Below are 24,681 nucleotides of genomic sequence, written 5' to 3' on the forward strand. Positions count from 1 at the left end.
AGGTGGCGGCTAGGCGTGGGGGACGCGCCCGGGGACGGCTCGGGGTCGAGGCTTCCAGTCGCCCGCACTTCCTCTTGAGGCGCCCGTGCGCGGCTGTCTCGGAGGGCGGGATGGCGGCGGCGGCGGCCCGGGGTAGCGGCCGCGCATCTGCGCCCCGGCTGCTTCTGCTCCTGCTGTTTCCGCTGCTGTGGGCCCCGGCCGGGGTCCGGGCCGTACCCGACGAAGACCTCAGCCACCGGAACAAGGAACCTCCGGCGCCTGCCCAGCAGCTGCAGCAGCAGCCCGCGGCCGTGCAGGGCCCTGAGCCGGCCCGGGCCGAGGTGAGCAGGACGGGCCGGGTACCAGGCTCGCCGCCGCCGGAGCGCCGCCCTTGACGCAGGCTGCCAGCGGGGGGAGGGGAGCCCGGCCCCGGCTCCCTGGGGTGGAAGACCGAGGAGTGCGCTTTTCCCGGGTCGGGCCTGGCCTCGCCCGGCTCCTTATGGGGGGAGGGGAGGGGAGAGCAGAGCTGGGAGTCCAACTGTAAACCTTTAGCTCGGGAGGATAAAGATGCTGCTGAGGAATGGGCGTCTTGTTGATCAGATGTGTTCTAGAGAGATGGAAATACTCATCCCAAGTAGAAAGTTTTTAACGGAGGGCAGCTGGGAGGCTTTTCGTATTCTCTGAGAATAATAACATGGGCCATTTCATTGTTGAAACAGACTATCCCAAATTGTTTACCAAATTCAGCTTTGCACGACTTGCGATTTTTGCCAAATGTATATGGATAACGAAGCGTGACTCTCACTTTTTTAAAAACGTGCTCTGGCTTGCAGGAAGTAGCCTTAGGAATGCAGAGGAACAGTCAGTCTTTGACAGTAAGGAGTGCTGCAGCGGTGTGGGATGCCAAGACTAAATTTATAAGTGTACCAGGATCCTGCATTTTGGCCTTCACTAAGTAGATATTAATTAACATCTTAATTTATGTTAATAGAATCAGTCACTAGTGTTCAAAATCTCAGCAGCGTTTTTAAATTTAGTCCCAGTGTGGGTCCCGGGCTTTCTCCTCGTTTCCAATTTGAATTCCTGAATCCAGGCCCTCTGTAGTGTCTTCAAGCAGGGGACCATTTGGCACTCAACCCTCCCGTTTCCACCCCAGGCTACCTTCAGCATGTTCCCAGGTAACTAATCTTCCTAAACATTGAATTCCATTTTCTTTCTCAGAAATCTTCAGTGAGTTTCCCGGCATAATGATTTTAGACCAGCCTCTTCAGCAAGATGTTCAGGTTTTTTGGTGATCCGGCTCCAGTCAACCTCTCTAGACTTTTTAGTCCTCACTCCCTTGCGCAATCATATGCTGTACTCAAATCCAAGACAGGCCATGTGCTCTTGTTGCTAGTCTCTCCAACAAAAGGCCTCTAAATAAAAGGGCTTTAGTGAGCTTGAAGCCTACTGATCAGAACCTTGCCCACCCTTCAAGAACCAGCAGATATCTCCTCTCCGTGAAGACTTCCCTAAAATTTCCGGGCAAAAAGTTATTTCTCTCTCCTGCCTGTCACTCGTGGGCTCAGCTGACCCCGCTCACCATTTCCACTTCTGAAATTGAACCGAAATGGTGATTCATGAAATTCATTCTTAGTGTTCATCATTTAGCTTTCTGTCACTTAACTCACTATCAGAAGTTTATTTTAAAGTGGTAAATATTTTGGGTTGTGCAACTTTCCAGGCCTTGCATTAAAGTTTTAGTCGTATAGTAGTTTTTGAGATACAAATAATGGTAGGTATGCTTATTGATACCTTTTTAGACAGCTAGAAGTATAGCCGTGTAAAAAAAAAAAGGCAGCAGTATCCAGTGACCATATTTAAGTGTCTTAAGGATGCTTGTCTTTAAAACTGGGGATGTGAAGGGAAGGGACAGGCACAAGATAGTATGATTTTTGTCTTTACTATTTTGATATATTCTCTGTGGTTCTTCTTAGATAGGAATTTACTCTCTTCTGTATTGTAGTAGAATCTAATTATTTTGTTTTAATTATATTTTCACGTAACTTTTTGTTATGGCTCAAGTGTCTTTTTCCCTCTATGGTATTATAGTATATCGGAAGAGATTTTTCTTTCACATATTTTCTAAGCTATGTAATTGTAAGTATCATTTGCTTTTTTCTTTTGTCCACTTGGCAGAAGTAAAATATGGCCAGAGTTCAGTTTAATAGCCACGTAAGCAAGGATTCAGCATCACTGCATATCCGAAAGTTTCAACTGTTTTGCTTTGCAACTGCATGGAGCAGATCTTTTAAAAGGGTAGGATGTTTAAATATATGCTTTCATGCCACTGTGTGAGTGTGGACTTATGAAAATGGAGAGCAAAAAATGTATTGGTAAGCTTTCAAATATAAGATGTATTATAAAAATGTAGTTGTATCTTTTTTTTTTTTTTTTTTTGCGGTACGTGGGCCTCTCACTGTTGTGGCCTCTCCCGTTGCGGAGCACAGGCTCCGGACGCACAGGCTCAGTGGCCATGGCTCACGGGCCCAGCCGCCCCGCGTCATGTGGGATCTTCCCGGACCGGGGCACGAACCCGCGTCCCCTGCATCGGCAGGCGGACTTTCAACCACTGCGCCACCAGGGAAGCCCTGTAGTTGTATCTTATAGGGTGCTTTAAAGCAAGATTACTGAGATTCTTTCGTTTATGCAGTTTACTTCTAGTGACATACTCAGTTTTTTTTCTTATCCTTCCTTGGGCAGAGTATGTAGTACAAGAAGCATTAAGTCCCTTTAGTTGGGGGAAATCAGCTAGATTTAACAGAGGTAATTTATAATTTGCTGCGTATTCTGGAAGGGCCAGTGAAGGACTGCTCTGGTTGTGAAGCACTGTTGATAAAGCCACAGAAGCCTGTCACTCAACCCCGTACACATTCTCCTTACTGTATTTCTGCTTTACTGTTTCTTGGCATTTCTTTTGTCTATAATCTTCTAACACCAAGGCCTTCCACACAATATTTTAAACTTTCTTCCATTTTCATTAAGTTGCAGTCCTGCTCCATCCAGTCCAAACTCCCAATTCTAGCCTCCTTACAGCTAAGACTGATGCCAAGGGTATGAAGACCCTTGTCTTACTCATGATTGCTGTGTCAGAATGAAACGATCATGATGTTACTGCATTTATTTGTTGGTGTTCTGCTGTCAAAGCAATTCATTAAAAAAAAAATCAGTGAAATTAAATACACTTAATACATTTCAAATGTCAAAATTTATAAATACATTATGAAGCAGTAACATTCATAAAAACAGCTGTTTAAAGATTCATTAAAATAAAAATGTATTTAGAAAAATGTAATTGTTAAATATATTATTCTAATATGAATTAACAGTAACATTCATAAAAATATTATTTAAAAAACAACAAGCGAGGGCTTCCCTGGTGGCTCAGTGGTTAAGAATCCACCTGTCAATGCAGGGAACACGGGTTCGAGCCCTGGTCTGGGAAGATCCCACATGCCGCGGAGCAGCTAAGCCCGTGTGCCACAACTGCTGAAGCCACGCGCCTAGAGCCCGTGAGCCACATCTATTGAGCCGGTGTGCCACAACTACTGAAGCCTTTGTGCCTAGAGCCCGTGCTCCACAATGAGAAGCCCGCACACTGCAAGGAAGGGTAGCCCCTGCTCACCGCAACTAGAGGAAGCCGGCGCACAGCAATGAAGATCCAACCCAGCCAAAAATAAATAAATAAAATAAATTTATGGAAAAAAAGTCAAACATCCACAAATAAAAGGTGATAATGAAAATTTATAATAAAATATAATTTTATTTCCTTTTTTGTGTGTGTGTGTGTGTGTACGCGGGCCTCTCACTGTTGTGGCCTCTCCCGTTGCGGAGCACAGGCTCCAGACGCGCAGGCTCAGCGGCCATGGCGCACGGGCCCAGCCACTCAGCGGCATATGGGATCTTCCCGGACCGGGGCACGAACCCGTGTTCCCTGCATCGGCAGGTGGACTCTCAACCACTGCACCACCAGGGAAGCCCTATTTCTTTATATTAATGCAGTCTTTTAAAACCAAGATTATCCATGGTGTCATTGTTTAAGTTACACGTGTATTTTTGTGCACATTTTTCCAATTTCTGAAAGGTTTTTCTGACTTCATATAATAAAGTAATGGCAAGGAGACAGTTCTGAGACAGTTCTAAGCGTTTTCCTGTGACTTCTTTATCTTCAAATAATCTTACCTCTTGGGTGGTAACTTTTGTTGAGGGACTTTGTTTTTGCAGGGACATCAGTCTTTTTCTTGGTAGCAGGCTCTAGCTTTTGTTCCAAAGAAAGCATCTTCATCTTCTCTAGTTCATCACGTGTAGATGATTCTGATGCAGGTATCTGTATCAATTTCATTACAGTCACGTATGTGTTCATTTGAGCCCTGGAACTAGAATAGGAATTATTTTTTCATTGTTAATTGTTATTTTCATCTCCTGAAGAAAATGAAGGAATAAAAGGATACTCTCTAAATGAGGGAGATTTTTAACAGTTTTTCAATTTCGAACTAATTTTAACTTAAAGAGTTTTATTCAGTAAGTTTTTTGGTTTTGTTTTCTAATTATAAGTTGTTGACTCTGCTATCAGGATGTAAATAATTTGGGTTTCAGATCAAATTAAATGATCTGAGTTTCAGACCCAAATTAAAATACTGAAAGGGTGGTATCTGTACTAAGGAAAACACTGTGTTTCATTACTTTAACACTGTGTAACTGACTAGTGGAATGCCAAAATTGGAAATATAGTCACTGCTGCATGTGACTGTCCTTTACTAATCTAAATATTTGCTTCTATGCCAGTACTTTCTGCCTTTCTTCTGAATTGGACAAAACGATCAACCTTTCCATATTTCTTTCTGTCCGTGTGCCCATTCTCCTCTGACCTCCAGTACTTTCCCTTCAGTATCTTTATTCTCTCCTTTTCTTTGGTTCCTTTCTATCTGCTTACACATGCCCACAGGTTTCTCCTGTTTGGAGGGAGAAAAAAAAGGCCAATGACTTAACTCTACTTGGCTGCATTAGTTTCTGTTCTTCAGTTTTGTAAATGAAATTTTTAACTAGGGAATTAGCTGCTTTTCCACATTGCTTTAGTCTTCTGTTATCTGGCATCAGCCCATGTCTTTACATTGAAATTTAATTTTTGAAGGATACCTGTAACCTACTTAATTGCTAAATCCAGGGCTCTTTTTCAGTTCCCGTTTGAGGCTATTATCTATCCACTTTTTTAAGACTCCTGATGTATCTTGGTTTGCATGAACTTGAGGAAATGGTTTAACTCTGCTGGTTCTCAGCTTCTCCTTTTGTGTTAAGTTGGGATAACAGCTTTAAGGTTTTGAGTATCAAAACAATGTATATGGAAATCCCTGGCCTTTAGTTAGCAGCTCAGTGAAATGGTGATTGCCCCGAACTTGAACCATCTGTGGTGTTCTCCTGCCTGCGCCTCTAAATACCTAAGACAATTTTGTTTTCTCTTTTTCTCCCCCCTCCACACCTTCCTTAAATATAGACATTGTCTAAGGTTCATTTTTTCAATGTAATCTCTGCCTTTGCAAGACTAGCTGATAAATTCAGGTTGCCAGCAACCAAATACATACCTTGAGGCTGTGCTGGCCTAAACCCAGGTTTTCATTTCTGGTGACTTCTTGGAAAGCTTTATTTGAAATGCTTTTTATCCTCAAACTGAACATGTGTGAAACCAAACCCCTTATTTTTATTCCTCTTTCCCGTATACCTTATGAGAATATGAATAGCATCTTTGATTCTTTGCCTTTAAAAAATTCTGTTAATTTTTCTTTTTCATCATGTGCAGAATGTTTTCCTTTATTTTGTCTTCAACATTGGTCTTGTGCAGCAGACCTCCTACTTCTAATTAATTGGTCCAGTGGCCTGTATTCTCTATATTCTCTACTTTCTGTACCGATCTGTTAGTCACAGTGCCTTAATTACGTTTGTGTCTTCTACTCAGAAACTTGAAAGGGCTTCTCGCTTGCCTCTAAGCTGGTCCATAAACATACAGGCTTTTCGGTCCCAGCCCAGTTTATCTTTCTTATCTTACCCCAACCATTCATCTGGTGGTTTACTCCCTGTTATCAGAATAAAGCCTGTATTTTCTCAAATTGTCAGTCCAGGGCAGAAGGAGAATGCATGTACCTGATGCATTTTGAAGTTAGCCACTCCACGAGTGACTAGTATGAATCCTGCTGCGACTTTCTGGGAGCCTAATGTAATGAACCTCAGAATCGATTCCTCCGCATTGGTCAAAGGTTGCCCCACAGGGGTTAACTCCTGTATACATCTGGGTAGTGTAGGGAGTAAGTATGTGTACCGCGCTTACTTTCTGGTTGGATCTGCCTAAAGCTAGTTACAGCCTGCAAGGAATTGGTCCTCCCTAGCTGGAGTAAGAGATTGGGTCAAGAGATTTTTGAAGTGGTGCACAATAGGTGTCTTTAATCATGTGCATGGTGAAAAATCCAAAAGGTACAGAAAAATGTAGAATGAGAAGTGTGTCACCTCCTCTTGTATTCTAGCTCAGGGGTCAGCAAACTGTAGTTTACCACTGACTGGGGTCAGCAAACTGTAGTTTACCACTGACTGCCTGTTTTTGTAAATAAAGTTTTGTTGGAATAGAGCCAGGCCATTCGTTTAAGTGTTACCTACGGCTGATCTCAGGGTGTAGCCTCAGAGTTGGGTAATTACCAAAGAAACTTTACGGTCCATGAGGTTAAATATTTGGCCCTTTAAGTAAAAGTTTGCCAACACCTGTTCGAGTCATCCTGGTTCCTTCCCTGGCCACTGTTACTGTGTCCTGAGATTTCCGGTTCATTAGCAACTGTGTATATACTTTATATACCTCCCTAACTCACCGCCCCATAACATACATACAGTAACTATGTACATAAGATGTACTTTTTTCAACTTAAAAGCGTCTTAGTGATTTTTTTTATTAGTGTATATAAAACGTTCTTATTTTTAGCCCCATAATATTCCAGTATATGGAGCTACCATTTATTTAACCAGTTCCTTATGGATGGACATTTAGTTATTTATGTCTCTTAACTATTACAAATGATAACGTTACATTTATACGCGTTTCTAGGACAAAACGATTAACTCCCTGAGTGTTCCTACCTCAAACTTTGTTCCAGTCATGTACTTGGTATGACTCATTGCCCACAGTATGCCTGCAGTTTGAGGGAAGTGGGATCCTTAAGGGGCTGGAGTTGTTGAGGTACGGCTTGCTCAAGAGGCTCTACATAAGTTGGGGCTTGAGGAATGTGGATGAATAGGGGCATAATGATAGGAAGGTAGGAAGGGAAGCAGGACTGCGTGACTGAAGGCTTGTGTTACCCCAAAACTTGAAGTGTTCTTGAGCCACACTGCCCAGCACTACAGCCATGAGCCATGTGGCAGTTTTTAAGCACTTGAAAAGATGTGGCAGGTCCAAACTGAGATGTGCAAGAGATGTGTGCAGTGAGTAGATACACACCGGTGTTTGAAGATTTGGTAAGAACAAAAAAAGAGGGTTAAATACTGATATCTCATTAGTCATTTGAAAAATATTCCTAGAGTAGTATTTTGGATATATTGGGTTAAATTAAATAATATTAAAAGTAATTTTATCTGTTTTTACTTTTTAATATCTGGCTACTAGAAATTTTATTTTATTTTACTGTTCCGGGCTCCACTGCGCAGCTTGCAGGCTCCCAGTTCCCCAACCGGGATCGAACCCGTGCCCCTTGGAGTGGAAGCATGGAGTCCTAACTCCACTGGACGGCTAGGGAATTCCCTAGAAATTTTATTTTATTTTTAACTTTTTTTTAAATTAATTTATTTTGGGCTGTGTTGGGTCTTCGTTGCTGCGCGCGGGCTTTCTCTAGTTGCGGTGAGCGGGGGCTACTCTTCGTTGTGAGGGCTTCTCATTGTGGTGGCTTCTCTTGTTCCAGAGCACGGGCTCTAGGCACGTGGGCTTCAATAGGTGTGGCTCGCGGGCTCAGTAGTTGTGGCTCGCGGGCTCTAGAGCACAGGCTCAGTAGTTGTGGTGCCAGGGCTTAGCTGTTCTGCGGCATGTGGGATCTTCCCGGACCAGGGATCAAAGCCATGTCCCCTGCATTGGCAGGCGGATTCTTAACCACTGTGCCACCAGGGAAGCCCCCCTTAGAAATTTTAAAAATTCATTATGTGGCTTGCATTATTTTCTGTTGGACAGTGCTGCTCTGGCTCATCCTTCATTAGGGAGGTTCACCAAGGTTCACTTTGGGAATTGGTATGTGATTAGATGGGACATGTTGGATAGTTACCAGAATTAAGTATTTGCATTTTATGTTCTAGGCATAAGAAGGTCATGATGAAATTAGTTTTAGGAAGATTCAACTGGCCACGTTGTGGTGTGCTATAATAACTGACTGTAACTGAGTGCTTACTGTATATTAGGCACCATCCTAGGGGCTTTATGTGTAGTAATTCATTTAATCCTCACAACAACCTTGTAAGGTATAGGTACCCCTCATCTTAGAGATGTAACTTGAGTCACAGGGAGGTAAACTTACTGGCGCAGGGTCATACAGTAACCAGTAATACCTTGGCTATGAACCCTGGAAGTCTGATTCCAGAGCCCACCTATTAAACCAGTACATTCTGTCACTCTGAAGGTGAATTAGAAAAAGGAGATGATCCTTGTACACAGTAATCACTTGGGCAATTGATCGACAACAAATGAATGAATGGTAATTGATCATTTTCTGCCCCTATTTATTAACACTTCAAGTTTTTTAAATCTTCTATCTTCATAATACCCTGGTACTTTTGTTTTAAATTCTTATCACACCGTGGTTGGTGGCTGTTTAACACTGATTTTGGCTATCCAGGATGAGCTCAATATATAACAAAAACTGTAAGTTAATTTTTCTTGTGCTTTGTATATAGAAAGGTTTTAAGAATATGTAGTTTTGTTTTGCTTTGTGCTTGCAAGGCAAGTTTTATTCTCATCATTTCACAGAGGAACAGAGAGGCTAAGTAATGTGGCCACGGTTTTATGGCTGCGAATTATAAAACGATGAGAATTTGTGGTTTTGATCATTATTGTTTGTTTTTAAAAGTAAACATTTTCTGTTTGAGCTTGCAGCTAATTGGTTGTAAATAAATGTTTTAGGAATATTTATTCCTAAAAAATTTTCTTGGATTTCAGGTCCTAAATATTTTGCAATGAAACTTTTTCATTCAAAAGGTATTTCCAAGAGGAAAATGTTGCATTAGTGAAAGCTGAATGAAAATGCTTATATTTTTTATGATGCTTAATGCTCATAGGGTATTGGAAGAGACAAGAAGATCAGCATAGTTGGAATTAAAATGATAATGGAGAGAAAGCTAAAATCCCTCAAAATGGTACTTGCTTAATCAAGAGCTAGCTTCTGAGGCTGCCCTTTTGATTTAGCCCTCACACCAAGTATTTTCTAAATTGTTAAATTTCCCCAATTTTTAGCTCAGAGGTCTAGTCTGAGTAATGCTTAAAGTTTTCTGATCTTTACCGTGGAATTTGGGAGTCAAGTTTATGTCATGTGTTAAGGAATGACATGCACACTTAAAAATTTAGGATTTTATTCTTATCTCTGACTGGAGCCTTTGTGAATAAAAGTACTTCTTTTTATACTCTGTCCAAAATCACATACATTCTTGGGTTTCTTTTTCTTTTTTATCCCTCAGGTTTCTAGAGACTCACAGGCTTTAAAAATTAATTAAAGATAGGCAATTAAGATTGGAAGAGACCTTTAGAAGTGATTCCTTTAGTCCAGGGTCTTTCCCCCTAGGAACTATTGAGATTTTGGATTAGATAATGTTTTGTTGTGAGGAGGTGTCCTACGCATTATGTCCTGTCCGTAGCAGCAGTTCTTGCCTCCACCCACTAGATGCCATTAGTTTCCCTTTCAGCTGTGACAAAAAAATGTCTCCGGACTTTGCCCAAAGTCCCCTGGGAGACAAAATCGCCCTGGTTGAGAACCTCTGATCAGCACACTTTCTGTAGGTGGTGGTTCTCTTCTCTGGAACTCTCACGTTGAGGGGGGAATTTGCTACGCTCTCTAGAAGTCCATTTCAGCCTCTGGGGGCTCCTGTGGAGTAGAAATCTTTTGTGTGTGTTAAGCTACAACCTGCCATGCCACCTATAACTTTTTAGTTCTATCTCTTGGGACCATATAGACTTTCATTAGACTTTCTCAATTATTGGAACATAGGCACCCAGTCCTTCCTGGTCCCTTATGTGATTGTTTTAGAGACTGAGTTGGCAAACTTCCTTTTGTCATGGGCCAGATTATAAATATTTTAGGTTTGGGCCACGTGTTTGCGGGCTACTTAAGGTCTCTGTTGCATAATTTTCTTTTCCTACTTCCCTCCATCCCTTTCCCTCCCTCCCTCCCTCTTTCCCTTTTTCTTTTTTTTGCAAACCCTTAAAAAACGTAAACGTCATTCTCAGCTGGATTTACTCTTAGCTGTTGCTTGCCAGTCCCTGGCTTTAGAGTCTCTTTTGTCTGCAGTAATCTTCAGAGGGCAGTGCCTTCTTAAAATGTGCTGCCTCAGAGCCAGTACAGAACTTTGGGTGAGGGCTCTGCAGCACAGAAGATGGGCTTGTCACTAACTCTTTAAAGTGCTTAAAGTGCCTGCTGCCTTTTTGGAGCTTTGTCACATTTTCAACTCAGAATGACCTTAACACCAGCTGAGACTCTGGCTTATCTTTTTTATTAGGCCGCATTTCAGCCTAGGATATTTTTAGTGTAGGACCAACCATATATCCAGCTATATTAGATCTCATCTTAGCTAGAGCCAACTCTTCTTCTAGCCTGTTGAGAGCTTTCCGGATCCTACTTTGTTCTCGTAAGTGTTCATGGAATTTCTCTCAGCTTCCTGTTAAATGTTTGATAAGCATACCTTGGGTCTTACACACAAGTTATGAATAAAAATTTGAATGAGACATAGCTAAGAACTAAATCTCAACTCACACTTAGAAAACAAGGTAATTTTGATGTGTGGATATAGCTGGTCTCTACTCTTTATTTTTTTAAATTGTTTTGTAGACCTGTAGTTGGATTTCCATTGTAGCAGGCATCAATCAGAGGTTTCTGTCATTGCTAATGGCTTTCAAAGTGATTAGACAGTAAATAAGTCTAATGACCATGACAGAAAAACAATCTTAATTCACATTCAAAATAAAATAGTTTAAAATAATGACTTTTTTCAAAAAAGTAGCTGATAAATATGTATTTTTTTTTAATTTCAGAAAGGATTTACACCAGCTGCTCCAGTTCATACCAATAAAGAAGATCCAGCTACCCAAACTAATTTGGGATTTATCCATGCATTTGTGGCTGCCATATCAGTTATCATTGTATCTGAACTGGGTGATAAGACATTTTTTATAGCAGCCATCATGGCAATGCGCTATAATCGTTTGACAGTGTTGGCTGGTGCTATGCTTGCCTTGGGCCTAATGACGTGCTTATCAGGTGAGTGCTTTTTCCTCCTAATGAGTTTATTGAATTAAAGAGAAAGCATGGTGGTATTAAGTCACTGAATCATTCAACTAGTTATATTGGAATTTGGTTCATGTTTCAGAACTTAGTAAGCAGAAAATGTTTACAGTACATAAATTCCTAAAAACGATATTGCACTATTTGAATGCAGGCTCAGCGGCCATGGCTCACGGGCCTAGCCGCTCCGCGGCATGTGGGATCCTCCCGGACCGGGGCGTGAACCCGTGTCCCCTGCATCAGCAGGCGGACTCTCAACCACTGCGCCACCAGGGAAGCCCTGAAATTAAATTTTTAGCTATTCACAGTCAAGATACATGCTCCTCATTTATTCACTAGTTTTTTGAGCCTTGCTTTTGCTATGGCTATCCTTGCTTTTTTTTCTTTTTCCTTTTTAAGTCCAGAGAAATTTATATCTGATATCTTAGAAACAGGACGCAAGCAACCACAGAGAATTGTGTATTTTCTGTTGAAGGGCATTTGGTAATCAGTAGTGAGGGGTGATGTTCAGAGTATTGTGTTTTGTTAAGCTATTCTTAACCTCTTACCCCAACAGCAGGGCATGAAGCATGCTTAGATTCCCGGTTTGTATTCCTATTTGAGTTACTATTATATAGGCTTCAATTTTTCAAAGAGTTAAGACCAGGAGAAAGTAAACTTAACACTACATAATTAAACATAGTTTAGTCTCCGATTCAAAAGCTACCTTGAGCCATGTAGTTGGATGGAAAACAGCGAGTTTTCCCCTTAGAGCCAGACTTGGATTGGAGTCTCATTTTGCTGTGTATTGACTTAATGGTAAGTTACTTAACCTCTTTGAGTTTCAGTTCCCCATCTGTAAACCGGAGATAGTATCTAGCTGCCTCACAGGGTTGCGGTTTGTATTAAAATGAGATCTTATATTTCAGGTGCTCAGTCATTCACGCCTCTCTTTCAGCATGCCTTAGATTTCTCCTGAAACACAGTTCTTAAAGTACAGGACAGGTTCTATTTCTGGATGCTTGGATGCTTGTTAAAGTTTGTCTTCTTAAACCTACTATAATGAGTATTTTATTGAATAAAAAAATTGACTACTTTTCACATTTGGATATTAGCATTATTCATATTTCACACACAGAAATTTTCTCTTCAAAAGCAAATTTTGATTCTAGGAAATAGTGGAGCAGGTTGTAAATGGTGAAGTCACTTGTTTGGAATGAGTTTGAATAATATCAGAGAATTTTAGTTTTGAAACTTCCAGCTTTGAGGATAAAGTAGAAGGCTGTCCTCTCTCCACGCATTCCCTCCTCAGAACCTGGCTCCATGCGTTTCCCCCCCCCTCTTCTATGGGTTTAGCTCCCTTCCCTCAGCGGTGAGTGGGGCTGGTCTCTTTCGTCCTGACCCTTGGCCCACCTCCCTCTGGCTGCTGGTACTGACAGCTCCTCTCACCTGGACTATTTGAAGGAATGGGCTGTATCAGTGGTCTTCAAACCTCTTCCTTGTATATCTCTAAAATAATTTTGAAAAACTATACCCCCTCTCACTTTTCATCGTAAGTTCAAGGAGTTTCAAAGATCTAATTTTTGGTATATTGTGTAGAATTGTTATAGTTGGTATTCTTTTTTTTTTTATGTTTGTCTTATAAGTGTTTTAACATTTGTTACACAATATTTAAATTTATATTGCATTTGCAAACTGATTAAAAAAGAAATTTCAGACATTATACATTTTAAACACAGTCTTTCGAGATAGGTTAAACACTGCTTCCCCCGTCAAATCTGTTGACCCCATTTTTTTTCCCATCAGCCTGGTCACACTGTACCCATTCCCCCTAGATGGTTGAGTTCAGTTCCGGGGGAATTTCAGCAGTCTGTAAGTGTGGAGCCAGTGCTTTCCTTTGCAAAATTTCCGATTGCCAGTGTTATTTCTTTCTTGTTAGCATTCCAGATTCGCTCCTAAACTGGCTTGCCTTTGGGTCCTGAGCCCTTTTTCTATGTTCTGTTTAGGAGCGTGGAGCTGCTGGGGGGGTGGGGGGCAGGAAAGGCACGAGACCTGACGTCTTGAGCCTGGGGCTGAATCTAGCCTCTACTGCTTGCTCATCATGCAGACAGGAGCAGGTCACACGGCTGCCATTTGCTGAGTACCGTCTGTGTGCATGATGCTTCAGGCCCGCTTCAGGACAACCCTTTGTCCTGCTACAGATGGACAAACAGAAAGCAGAGACATATTATGCACTCATGGCTCACAGGCAGTGGAGCTGGGATTCAAAGGCTGTGTCTGTCTCTGAATCCAGGGGTTTCTGATGGTTTTCTTCAGGGTAAGAGGTTCTGCAGGGGGAGGTGGATGAGGGCTGGAGGCTGCACAGTCAGGGTGGCTATGGGCCCCCAGTCCTTCCTCTGAGAACAATTTACTGTCATCTGTTTGCTAATTAAAATTTTATTGGGAAAAGGTTTGAAGCTTAAAAGTCATTGGGAAATAACTATATTTTTACTCCATTATGACTTTCTAAGTTATTTAAGCTCCTGGAGAATCTTTGTCTGCTGTAAACTCAGGATACTGATAGTAACAATCCTTACAGAATTGTAAGAAAGATTAAATGAAGTAAAACAAGCAAACCATGTTGTATAGGATGGTTAGTTCTGTAACAGTTAGTTCTCTTCCCCCTTATCATAAAGAGGCTTTGCATCTAGGTATGGTTCACCTGTGCCCAGGGCACAACTGAACCATTTATTTGGATATTTTCACATTATTTACAAAAATGGCCAATTAATTCAACAAGTACTTGTTTAGAACCACCTGTGTGCCTAGAAAAGTGTTGGGTCTGTGGCCAGGCATGCGTGGTGGAAGAGGCATGGGCAGCCAGTAGTGCGGAGGCTGTGAGAGGCGTCTCCCCCTGCCCCGTCCCACCCTGAAGAGAGCTCGATGTTTGAACAGCCTCCATCAGGCATTCTTGTCTTTGGCTGTTTTCAGAATTTCTCACTAAAATTCAAAGCCGTCAAGAGAGGCAACTTCTCAGTTTTTGTGAGTTTGTTCCTTCGGAGGAGTGACTATAGAGAAACCCAGGGCAGATTTGGAAGAAGGCCTGAGAGGAAGGAGAGCGATCAGCGGGGAGGTAGGAGCAGCTGTAAGTCAACATTGATTTCCTTCCCGACTCAGCCAGGGTGGGCCTGCACCAGCTGTCCCAGGTCTCGGGCCTACTTGGCCTGTTCTTGTAAAATACATCTAATGGAATCTAAATACCATTAGCAATTTGATACTTACCATCACTGCCACCATCATTCCTTTAAAAAAACATGAGTAAACTCTGCTTTAACATTTGGAAATTTACATTGTTCTTTTTCCTCCGTTAATTCTTACTTTCATTTACTTTCCTCATAGAATTTTACTCTAATGATGATAAGTTTTTTGCTTGAAAATCTTTTATGGATCACACTGTCATTTATCTGCAGCAAAAATATGCATTTAAATTGAACTTTAGAAGATGGTGAAAATTTCCTTTGTTAAGTCTCTAAATGTTAACATTTATCGATTGAGTTATACTTACTAGCATACAGTTGATCAAAGCAAAATATATCACAAATTTAAGTAAACATTTTTTAAAAGTTGGAAATGCATCTCTTAATGAGATGATAGAACTGTTCTTTTAAAATTAGTTTATATGTCCATGGATGATAATTATTGCTAGAATGAAGCTAGGTTTAGAATCAATTCTGGTCTTTCTAAAAAAAAAAAACAGGTATAAGAGCTGAGAAATTTTATTCACATAAGTAGACAGGAAGGAATTTTGTTATAGCCACGTCACTCAGTTCATTGAACTCCTGGGTTATATATATGCTTAAAATCACATACTGGTCTATCATCAGGAGATTTTAAATGATTTACCAACTGACAACTTAATAAGGTCTTCTGTCAATTTTGTTAGAAGCAGAGAGTTGGAAACCATCGAGTATACCAAAAAGTGTTTTTCTGAAATTCATCAAATGACTGTTCTTATACATGTTTAGTCTTTTACTTAGAAGTATTGGGTTGGCCAAAAAGTTCATTCGGATTTTTCTGTAACATCCTGGGGAAAAGCCCAAACAAACTTTCTGGCTAACCCAATTCCCTGTTTAATTGGATATATTTAGAAATGGTTGAGAAAATTGAAGTATTTTTAATTTCAGTGTACTTTCACCAATAAATGATTTCATCTTAAAAATTGTATCAGATCACATGTTTAAAATATATTTTTCTGGAGCCTTGGAGCCACAGATTTAGCTCATTCAATTTATGGAAAATGTCTACCACATTGCCTAATTGCCATGGCAGTTGCTCCATAGTGAGCCATCTAAGTCAGGCTTATTTTCTGTCAGAAGACATTTACTTGGTTTTTGAATTTAGTAAACATGATATATGTCCCCATGGCAACTAGCTGTTTAGAATTCTAATTCTAAAATGGTTGGCTGGCCAGATTGGGCCTGGAACCCAGCTCGGTGTGAGCTGCCTGGGGAAATAAGCCACTGGGATTTAGTATCTTTTCTGATGCTCTCTTTGCTGTATCAAGACTCTGCCTTAGGGAAAAGCATCCCCCTGGTTGGAGGATGAAGGAAGCACAATTTCTAAGTAAAAAGTATTCCTACTGAGGTCCAAATACGCTATTTCTCGTCCATGACCGTTACTTCCGGTGCCTAAAATGCCATTATTTGTAATGCCGTGGCCTTATAGGAAACTTGTATAAGACAGGGAAGACCCAAAGCCCCATCTCTGGTTTATGATGCCTTGACTGGGGATACCAGTATTTCAGACCCTCTCTTTGGTGCCCTAGGATATCTTTCCATACTGTGGGAAACGCACCATAGGTGCTGGGTGAAAGGCATCTTTGTAGAGTGAGCAGAGGGCAGCTGTGAAGAAGGGACGTGAGAAAGGAGAACCCGCACGACTCCTCAGCTACAAGCATGTTTTCAGGCAGATGAGTTTTAGGGAAAAGTACCCATGGAAGTTGAACTTCTGCAAATAATTTGATTCTTTCACAAACTGTTCATCCGTGTCCCCCGGAAAGTCTGTGTTTTAAAGGCTTCAGTAATCAGCTTTCGTTATTACAGAGTTCAGTTTTCATTTTAATGAGCCCCTCAGGCCACATTCATGGGCATTCTCATCCTTTTATTGTCTTGGCTTCTAAGATGCCCCCTGCTTTGAGTTATAGTCTTATATCCCTCTGAGGAAAAAAAAACAAACTGTACCATAAATATTGATATTCCCCACAGTTTTATCCTTGGGCCATTTTTTCCCCTCACACTAATGTTCTTGCGCCAAGTGTTTTCAGTTTAATTACTTGTAAATCAGTGATTTCTGACTTGATGCAAATCACTTGCTTAAAGAGAAATAACCTCTCCTTATTCACAGAACCAAAGTACTCGAGTGTCTGAGGAAAGACTTCCAAAAATGAGGAAATTGAGGGACAGCAACCAGGGGAAGAAGAACAAGGTTATAGTGCCAGATCGTTTTTTTTCTCTCTATGGAGATGTCAAGGCAGAAAACATGGGATTGTGTCAGTAAATAGTTCTTTTAGATTATCTGAAGGTAAAAGGAAAGCCAAATTTAGGAGATTTTAAAAGGTTTGCTACGTCGCTTTTTGAAATTTTAAAAACCTTTTATGGAAAATATTTTAAATTTACAAAGTTGCAAAAATAAAATAGCATGAGAACACCTATATACCTTTTATCCAGATTCACCTGTTGTTAACATTTTACCACATTTGCTTTAGCATTTGTGTCCTATCCCTTTATATCTGAATAAAATTACGTGTATACACACATAATTTATATATCTCTAGGTATATATGTACATATACACACAGTTTATATATCTATAGAGAAATAAAGTACATAGACACATATCTTTATAGACATTGATACATTACTCTATCATCCATATTTTAATTTTGTCAGTTGATCTAAAATATTCTCTCTAGCACTTTTTTCCTTCTTGTAGAGAATCTAATCTAGGTCAGGTGGTACATTAAGTTCTTTTCAGTCTTTTAATCTGAAATATTTCTGTAGTTTTTTCTTATGTATTCTATAATATTTTTCTAAGATACATCCCCCTCCCCTTTAACGGGCTGTTCCTCATTTTGTGTTTGTGTGATGTTTCCTCATGACTAGGTTGAGGTTATGCATTCTTGACTAGAACACTGTATAGGTGATGCATGTCCCTCTTAAAAGAGTATCACATCTGGTAGCACATGATGTCCATTTGTCCCTCACTGATGATGTTAATTTTGATCACCCTGTAAGGATTTCTCTTTGTATACTGTGTTTCTTCTTCCCTTGCAATTAATATGTAATCTTTAGGGAGACACTTTAAGACAATACAAATACCCTGTTCCCCATAGTTTAGCATCAGTTGATGACTCTTACATGACCTGAACTTCACCTCGACGCTTGCAAAATGATGGCTAACTCCAGTACCCCATCCACGTTTACCAGTGGGCCCTGGCGTGCTACTCTAAGATAAAGAGCTCACCCCACCTCCCATTGGTTTGTATGTTTATTATCAATATAAATTCATGAACTCCTTTTTTTCAGTGGTTTATAATTAATTACTTAACTATATTGTTCCTTAAATTGTCCCAGATGTGACGGCTAGGAGCCCCTCCAGCCTGACTCCTGTGTCCTTGTGACATGCTATTATGTGTTTTTGTTCTTCCTTACTTTCTAGTATAACAGGATAGTGCAGGCTTATCTTGTACCTGCTCTGCCCAGTCCTGGAATTAGCCATTTCTCTGAGGAGACTTTTAGTGGGGAATGTATTAGAAATCAAGATCTGGGTGCAAAGATGGCTCATTGTCATTGAGATGTCTTGGCTTCTTGGCCTTTTCAGTGGACGGAACTAGAAAATATATGTCTGTATTATGTGTGTGTGTGCGGGTACGTATACACACGTACCTATGTAACTTGGATAGAGATATGCACATAAGCATAGGTTTACATTTCTAAACATGATTTTAAAGTCTTTTTCATTTTGTAATATAATGAAGCAAGGAATGCTTTATCTATGCAGTTGTATTTTTGATGTTCAGGCAGTTTTGTAAGTGTTGTGCCCATTTTATAAAAAGAGCTGGTGAAGTAAAGAGTAATTGCATTTGTTATATATATGCAAATACCCTCTGGCCCTTCCATAGTTTTTAATTACTAACTTCGTATTACCAACGTGAATGTGTTTCACAGTTAGGATTTAGGTTCTTGATATATCGATAGTTCCAAGTATAGTTTTTTTGTATAATTTATACAATTAATTGTCCCTCTGTACTTGATGATAGGAAAGCATAGTACTGAATAAGTTTGTCTGTTATGTTACATATATGTGAGTTTGTATGGATATATATGTATGTGTATATGTATAGATATGGAATTATTAGTTTTCTTTCATAAGATATAGTTATTTTTAAATACTTATTTTTAAATAGTTGCAGAGTTTGAATAATGCCACATGAGTATCTTGTCGTGATTCTTCACTACAGAAGTTTGTAATTTAAAGATTTGTGATGGAGAAATATCACATAGGGCAGTGGCATAGCTTCCAGGTTATTAGATCATGGGATCCGTAGAGGTCGTCAAAGTTAACCTCCTAACTAAAGTTCTGTGCCCTGCACGACCTGTGGCGAGCCCGCCCCTGGTGGGTGTCTGAAGAGGAGATGATCATCTCATGAGAGATACGTGTGCAAGCCCTGCCACCTCAACCTGCACCACTGATTTCTTGCTAAGCTGTGATGAGTCATTGGCTAGAGCTAAGGGTTCGATATTGGTGGAGGAAAAGAAGTGGAGTTTAAGGTTATTATGTAATAGCTGAGCTTCTAATGTGAACCATTCTCCCTTTAAAACAGTGGTAAATGATGACTTCTGAAGTTAACTGTTTCTTTGGTTGGTGTATAATGTGCTAATTAACCAATACACTGTTGCACTTCCTTGCAGTTCTGTTTGGCTATGCCACCACAGTCATCCCCAGGGTGTATACATACTATGTTTCAACGGCATTATTTGCCATTTTTGGCATTAGAATGCTTCGGGAAGGCTTAAAGATGAGTCCAGATGAAGGTCAAGAGGAACTAGAAGAAGTTCAAGCAGAATTAAAGAAAAAAGATGAAGAAGTAAGTCAGAGCACTGTTAAACATCTGGACCAAAAAGGCACTCAACTGTTAAGAGTAAACACTATCCAGAGATTTTCCAGTAGTCATCCATATCTGTGATGTGTGTGGGCTACACAGAAATAGCTTATTTTGTTTAGTTTCCATTCTTACATCTGGCTGTGATAGGACTGGGTTAGTGTGAATGTGGTAGAGAAAGGACTCGGGGATGAATACTGAACACCTGTAATCAAGTTCCTTAATTAGACTGACTATAAGCTCCTGAAAAACAGGAACTGTAGTTTATAATTTTACCTGTTTCCTTCCACAGCATCTAGGATAATGAGTGATCAGTTAATATTGTTTATTGGGAAGAAATGGAAAAATTGAGAATATAGCATTTGTTGCTATGTGAGACCAGTGGTTCAAAAGAGAAGTTTGGGGTCACATAACTTTAGTTTCTCAGAGCATATTCCCATGGAATTTAAACACTGTTTAAAAGAAAGATTAAGTAATTTTGTGCTCTATTGACTTGGTTCCTAGAATTAATGTCTTTTTTTTTTGAAATTTAGTTTCAACGAACCAAACTCTTAAATGGACCAGGAGATGTTGAAACGGGTACTAGCACAACAATACCTCAGAAAAAGTGGCTGCATTTTATTTCACCCATCTTTGTTCAAGCCCTTACATTAACATTCTTAGCAGAATGGGGTGATCGCTCTCAACTAACTACAATTGTTTTGGCAGCTAGAGAGGTGAGTGGTACTTGGAGACTGCTTCTGTATTAAAACTAAGCATAACTAATGTTACTTTGGTCCAGAGGTCACAGGACAGAGTCAGGGTGGGTCAAGGGATGACTTCATATAGCTAGACTGTTTTAGATCTAATTACGCCACTGCTCTTTAAAACTGACCTTCTCCCAGTTTCTACAGCCGGTCAGATTACTCTCTTCTGACTCCTCTTCTCTTCAGTTTTGCCAAAATGATGGTGTGGCAGTTGTTTTGGCTTAGTTTTTTCTTTTCTCAGAAACTTCCTTTGTATACTTTATGTTGAGAACATAAAATCGGTATATTATTATTGAAGGCCAGTTTGGCAATAAATACCTAATGCCTTGAAAGTAGGTATCTTTGGCTTCTTCTGTTCCTTGTGCTAAAAAACTAATTTGAGAGTTGCAGAGGTTACTTAGAAAACTTGTTAAGTCTTAGCCCCAGGTTACTCAGTCCTAGGATGTTAAGCCAGAAGAGACTTCAGATTATCTCGTTCTAGCCTTTGCTCTACAGATAAGATCCTGAGGCCCAGAGAGGCTGGGTGACTTGTCCGGGGACATAAGCTAGTTGGTAGCAGGGACGAGGACTAGAGCCGAGGCTGTCTGCCTTCTAGGCTTTTCTGCTGTATCTTCTTCATAGTTGTCAGATGCCACTCTGTAAAAGATAACTGTTTGTTGAGAAAATGTTTAACCCTCATTTCTTTTGAGGGGAGTAAAGTTTTACATGAGGTGTCTGTTATTGTTCACACTGATTGAGGTCTCCTGAAGAGACGGTTGTGGGATGGAAGGCTGCTGCTGCTTTTCAGCTCTTCTTGATCTTAACTAATGCTGTTTCTTATATTTTTATATCTATGAAATTACACTGTTTTTAATCAGATGGTAAGATTTTTAGATAGCAAGCTTGATTTGAATTTATTTTTAACTCCTAGGAAATATCTACCTTAAAAGAACAAGTTCCTCAACATAGGCTGCAGTTCACAATATAAAACAAGAGTTGAAAGCCAGGGCTAAGATAGTTGAGGATGGGCTGTTTTGTCAAAGAAGCCTCAAAAATGCGGAAAAAAAGGAACTTGATTTTTCATTTGAGTCCCGTATTTAAAAATAAGCTTTCTTTTAAAATGTCATTTTAATGGCTTTGACCTATATTTTCCTTGGTCTCCAGCCTTTTTTATTGGCATTCAGATTGTCAGAATTGGGACTTGAAAGCAAGTGATCATTCTGTGGCGGTTGGTTCTGCCATGTGAGCTGTCGTGACGGCAGAATCATTGCATTTTTCTGAATACTGTCGTCTAAGTGGCATGGGCGACTTGGGACAGGCTCGAGACTCCCTGAGCCCCCGGGGTCTGCTCCCTGCCAGCAGTGCGGCACCTGCGGCCTGGGGTTGAGTCTCTGGCCATGCGAGCACATCACTGCAGCGTCCACTTCCAGGGTGGCTCTGAGCTGAAACAAAGTGATGCGCATAGGGTCCCCGCCGTGGGGAGCACTCAGTGTCAGCCACCTTCCACGCTGCAGCACCACGGGCACATGCAGTGGGCTCTTCACGAGCACAGATGCAGTTGTCTATCTTTGTTACTTTAATCTTCCTAATTTTTTTTGGTAACTTTTTTGTATAACCCATGCAGTAGTCTAGTCCAGTCCATTTTAGTCTGAACTTCATTTCTGCTCCAATTCAGTGTTCTCAGTTTGGATGTCACAGAATCCTAGTATCCTTTGAGATGTTAATGGGTACTAAGCAAAAAAAAAAAAAAAAAAAAAAAAAAAAATTGAGGAAAATGTTTCCAGGGTCAAATAGATTTGGCAAATAATATATCCTGGTTTTTTTGCTTTGAAGATGGAGTATACAAAATACCAAAGACTCTGAAAACTCCTGTATTAAAGGAACCATTTAATTTTATTTAAATCCAGTGATTTTTCAAGTGTCACTTTCAAATAGAATGAAACCATCTTCTGGGATATTAGTTTTAGAGGTTATAACAGAATTTAGGAAATGTGGTCCCACTCTTCCATTCCTCACAGACAGTTTCCAGCTCTCTCCATTTCCCCAGTCCGCACACACACTGCCCACCCCAGCAAACAGGCCTCCTGCCACTTCACAGAAGAAAGCAGAGGTCATTGTTTCTTCACCGCCACCCATCACAGTGGGTCCTTTCCCACCTGTGTTCTGGATTCCAGCCCCCGGTGCTCCCACTTACGGCTTAACTCTTGGCCTTTCTTCCAGCCCAATTTTGCGAGCATATGCACAAGTTTTTCTCATCTAAAAAAGTTTTACCCCTTCCTCAATTCTGCTTCTCTTCCAAATATAAGCCTCTTCCTCCCCCACTTCCCTCAGTTTCAGAGGGCTTGGCTGTGATGGGAACGGGAGTTGGCTCTACTCCCTTGCTTACTAAACCCACTGGGCTCTAGTTTCTGACTCACCGGTTGATTTGGTGCTTTAAGTTCACTGCAGCCACCAGTGGGGCTTGCCGTGGTCATCTTGGGAGGCTAATTGCTTGGCCACCTGTTCAGTCTCCCTTGGGCTCCTCTTCCCCTGTCAGCTCTTCAGTGTTGCTTTCCTCATGATCGTATCGTCAGCGCTTTCCTACATTCTCTCCTGGGGTTATGATGTTCAGTCCCATCACTTCTTCTCCCTTGAACTCAACTGATTCCTTGAACTTCTCTACTTTTAACTCCTTTGTTGGCAGCCACAAACCCCTTCTCCCTTGCTTACTCTACCTTTTAAATCACATTGGTATTGCCATAATTCATCTAGAGAATTATGGGTGAGGAACTCAAGTGTCAGGCCTGATTTTTTTCATTCCTGTCATTCACTTATCACTAAGGTATTATCAGTAGTGCCTCAGTTTCTCTCGAATCCATCTGCTTTTCTCTGCCTAGTCTCCCATGCCAATCCAGGCCAGCATTGTCTCTTCCCAGGGCTATTGCTGTAGCCTCTCGATTGATCACTTTGCCTTCAGTCTTCTTCCCCTCCAGTTCACTCCCTAGACTCGACTTTTAAAGCATAACCTGTCTGTCACTCCCCAGATAAAAACCAGTGTCTTAAAAAGTCTGAACTCTAAGCTTGTACGGGTCCTTCATGACCCAGCCCCCGCCTACCTTGATGGGACTCCTCCTCTTGTGACTCACTGGTTCTCTCTAGAAACACTCAAGTGCTCCGCGGCTGCCTCTTGCTGCTGGCCTGCTGCCAGGTCAGGTGCTCCCGCTTGTGCTTCAGGGCTGTCTTTTCTGGAAAACTTTCACTGGTCTTCCCAATCTGAGTGCCTCCAGTTTGCTTTGGTGGCAGGTGTTTACTGAATGAATACTGTGTCCTGACACTGAGCTAAAGCACTGGGACACAGTGGAGACTGAGAGGCAGGGTCTCTGTTCTTAGGAAGTACAGTGAGGCTACGCTCTTATGTAGTTTCTAGACAGTATCAAATACTGCCTGAGCGAAGAGGTGTCTAGGGTACGTCTCCTTAGCACTTGTCACTTAAGAGCCAAATAGTGCCTGTGAAGTCAGTTCAACAACTGCTGAAAGGTTGAATTAGGTTACTTTGATCTTACACATTGATTTGAGTTTATTCTCCTTTTATCTCTAGTCCTAGGTATGAATGGAACATATTCTTTCAAGCAGCCATGACACTTTTCATAAATTGTACAGCTGAATTCATAGAATTGTTTTATGCTTTTTTTGTTGTTGTTACCGACCTCTATTTTCATTGCTTGATAGTTATCTTTCTCAGGTAGCAGTTTCAACCTTGGTTTTAAATTAATGGTATGTTTCCAGGACCCCTATGGCGTAGCGGTGGGTGGAACAGTGGGACACTGCCTCTGCACTGGACTGGCAGTAATTGGAGGAAGAATGATAGCACAAAAAATCTCTGTCAGAACTGGTAAGTCTTTTTTTCTTTTTTTAATTAGAAAGAAAATTCCATTTATTTTAACTTTTAGAATCACTGAGGCTAGAAAAGAGAATGTGTTTCTTCTGAAGCAGACTTGGTCTTTGCTACGATAATCTCTTAGAGGTCCAACGTACTGGCTCTGCTGTGGCAAACATGGACTGTTGTTTTTCACTTGGAGGTGTTGTTAGTAAAATACAGAACCATCTCAAAGCATTACTGGATTCATAGTAGCTTTTTGTCAACATTTTTAAGTCAGTGAAACAACCCTGTGGAAATACGAGAACTTTTTAGCTTTGAAAATGTGTCTTCGGGATTGGCAATCATAGATGGAGACCATATTTACTGATTCGGCTGAAAGTTTCCTACGTAGCTGATAGATCTTAAAAATGGAATAAAAATAGTCTCTTTGGTGGTCAGAAGTTGTTGGAAATTCTCTTT

General features: G+C 40.8%; 1 protein-coding gene across 4 annotated transcripts in view; it reads left to right on the forward strand.

Moving 5' to 3' along the window:
* Positions 1 to 24,681, forward strand: part of TMEM165 (transmembrane protein 165) — a 26,067-nt gene continuing 1,386 nt past the window's right edge. Inside the window, exons 1-7 of one of the 4 annotated variants that reach the window (XM_089911946.1) lie at positions 210 to 320; positions 1,084 to 1,157; positions 2,158 to 2,277; positions 11,270 to 11,495; positions 19,448 to 19,623; positions 20,172 to 20,354; positions 24,129 to 24,234. In XM_089911946.1, coding sequence (XP_089768072.1) covers positions 2,167 to 2,277; positions 11,270 to 11,495; positions 19,448 to 19,623; positions 20,172 to 20,354; positions 24,129 to 24,234 — 802 coding nt within the window. In that variant the 5' untranslated portion in view covers positions 210 to 320; positions 1,084 to 1,157; positions 2,158 to 2,166. Of the gene's footprint in view, positions 321 to 1,083; positions 1,158 to 1,291; positions 2,278 to 11,269; positions 11,496 to 19,447; positions 19,624 to 20,171; positions 20,355 to 24,128; positions 24,235 to 24,681 lie in introns of those variants that run through there. The other 3 variants (XM_022563963.3, XM_022563956.3, XM_089911945.1) reach the window with 3 other exon arrangements.

The sequence above is a fragment of the Delphinapterus leucas genome, chromosome 5, assembly GCF_059928025.1.
Source record: "Delphinapterus leucas isolate spDelLeu-1000000601 "Yukka" chromosome 5, BTC_Dleu_Yukka2, whole genome shotgun sequence".
In the NCBI taxonomy this organism is placed as follows: domain Eukaryota; kingdom Metazoa; phylum Chordata; class Mammalia; order Artiodactyla; family Monodontidae; genus Delphinapterus; species Delphinapterus leucas.